This window comes from Trichechus manatus, unplaced genomic scaffold (assembly GCF_000243295.1).
Source record: "Trichechus manatus latirostris isolate Lorelei unplaced genomic scaffold, TriManLat1.0 scaffold00112, whole genome shotgun sequence".
NCBI lineage: Eukaryota > Metazoa > Chordata > Mammalia > Sirenia > Trichechidae > Trichechus > Trichechus manatus.
Genome location: NW_004444048.1, coordinates 17,348 through 18,857, shown reverse-complemented (window position 1 = coordinate 18,857; position 1,510 = coordinate 17,348). Strand labels below are relative to the sequence as shown.

General features: G+C 39.7%; 1 protein-coding gene across 1 annotated transcript in view; it reads left to right on the top strand.

Annotated features, from left to right (window-relative positions):
• Positions 1 to 1,504, top strand: part of C2CD5 (C2 calcium dependent domain containing 5) — a 101,334-nt gene extending 99,830 nt beyond the window's left edge. Inside the window, 1 exon segment of the mRNA XM_023738097.1 lies at positions 941 to 1,504. Coding sequence (XP_023593865.1) covers positions 941 to 1,102 — 162 coding nt within the window. The 3' untranslated portion in view covers positions 1,103 to 1,504.
• Positions 1,505 to 1,510: the final 6 nt, after the last annotated feature.

Sequence of the window (1,510 nt, the reverse complement as noted above, 5' to 3'; positions counted from 1 at the left end):
GTGCATCTACTGTACTAGGGGTTAGCATATAGTTGGGAGCGAAACAGATGCAGTCCCTGACCTCATGGAGTTTACAGTTTAATGGAGAGGTGGACATTAAATCATATAACTAATATTATTGCTAGTGATAGTAAGTAATATGAAGAAATAGGACAGAGCTATGAGAGACTATAACCGACTGACCAACCCATTGTCATCAAGTCGATTCCGACTCATAGCAACCCTATAGGACAGAGTAGAACTGCCCCATAGGTTTTCCAAGGAGTGCCTGGGTGGATTCAAACTGCTGACTTTTCGGTTAGCAGCCGTAGCTCATAACCTCTACACTGCCAGGGTTTGCGAGACTATAACGGGAACTTGATTTAGATTTGATGGTCATGGAAGTTATGCGAGGAACTGAGGAAGTTACATTTAAACTGGGACCTGAAGGAAGAGTAAGAGTTATCCTGGAGGGAAATTGTTCAAGGCAGTGGGAGCAGCATGTGCAGTGACTCTGAGGCAGAAAAATACTCAATATATTTGAGAAGCCCCAAAATGGCAATTGTGACTGGAGCAAAGTTCAGAACAGGAGGTATATATAGCAGAGAGGTTTTGTTCTTAATTTTTAGTATCAGTCTATTTGAGTGGTGATGGGAACATCTGATAGAGGGAGATAGTTGAAGATGGACGAGCAGCTTTTCTTGTTTTGCCAATTACTTATTAGCTATGTGACCAACGGCAAATCACAAATTCTCTGATACTAATCTCTGTCATAGACATGTGCTCAGTAAAGGTTTGTTGATTCCTTCATTCAGTAAGTAAATTGTTCTCATTAGGAAGGAAAGTAAAAGTCTCATCCATTATATTAAAATAATTTAAGGTATTTTAATATGTATTGTTTGACATTCATATATATGTATATTCATACAGTGAAATTTTCTTGTGAATAATTATCATTTAGGAAGGAGGTGTCAGTGGTTTTCTCCATGCTTTTATTGCTGAAGTGTTTGCAATGGTGAGAGCTCATGTTGCTGCATTAGGAGGGAATGCTGTTGTCTCCTACATAATGAAGCAGTGTGTCTTCATGGAGAATCCAAATAAAAACCAGGTGAGATGCAGTTAAAATCTCTGATGGGAACCTGAGAATTTTCCCCAGGGCCCTCCCCTGCCTAGAAAAAGGAGACTTGCTCTTTGGAGCTCTTTGATTCTAGATACTTTAAACATGTTTAATGAATTTATTAATAACCGTGGTCATGCATAGCTCAGATGCTGTTTTCACATCCCAAGTGACTAATTGTTATTCTTAACTACTTTGGGAAATTACTGAGTTACTGTTTCCACTATCTTCTTTGCGGGTCTTTGGGATACAGTGATAGCTAACTGAGAAGAGATAATGATGTTGCACCCCAGACTTCACAGTCTGGCAGAGTGTAGACCATGATGCTCTTCAGTTCTAGCTGGCATGCTGGTGAAGAGTACCCCATGATGGGGCCACTGCTTGTTTATTTCTAGTAAGTAATATTCTGTTAAG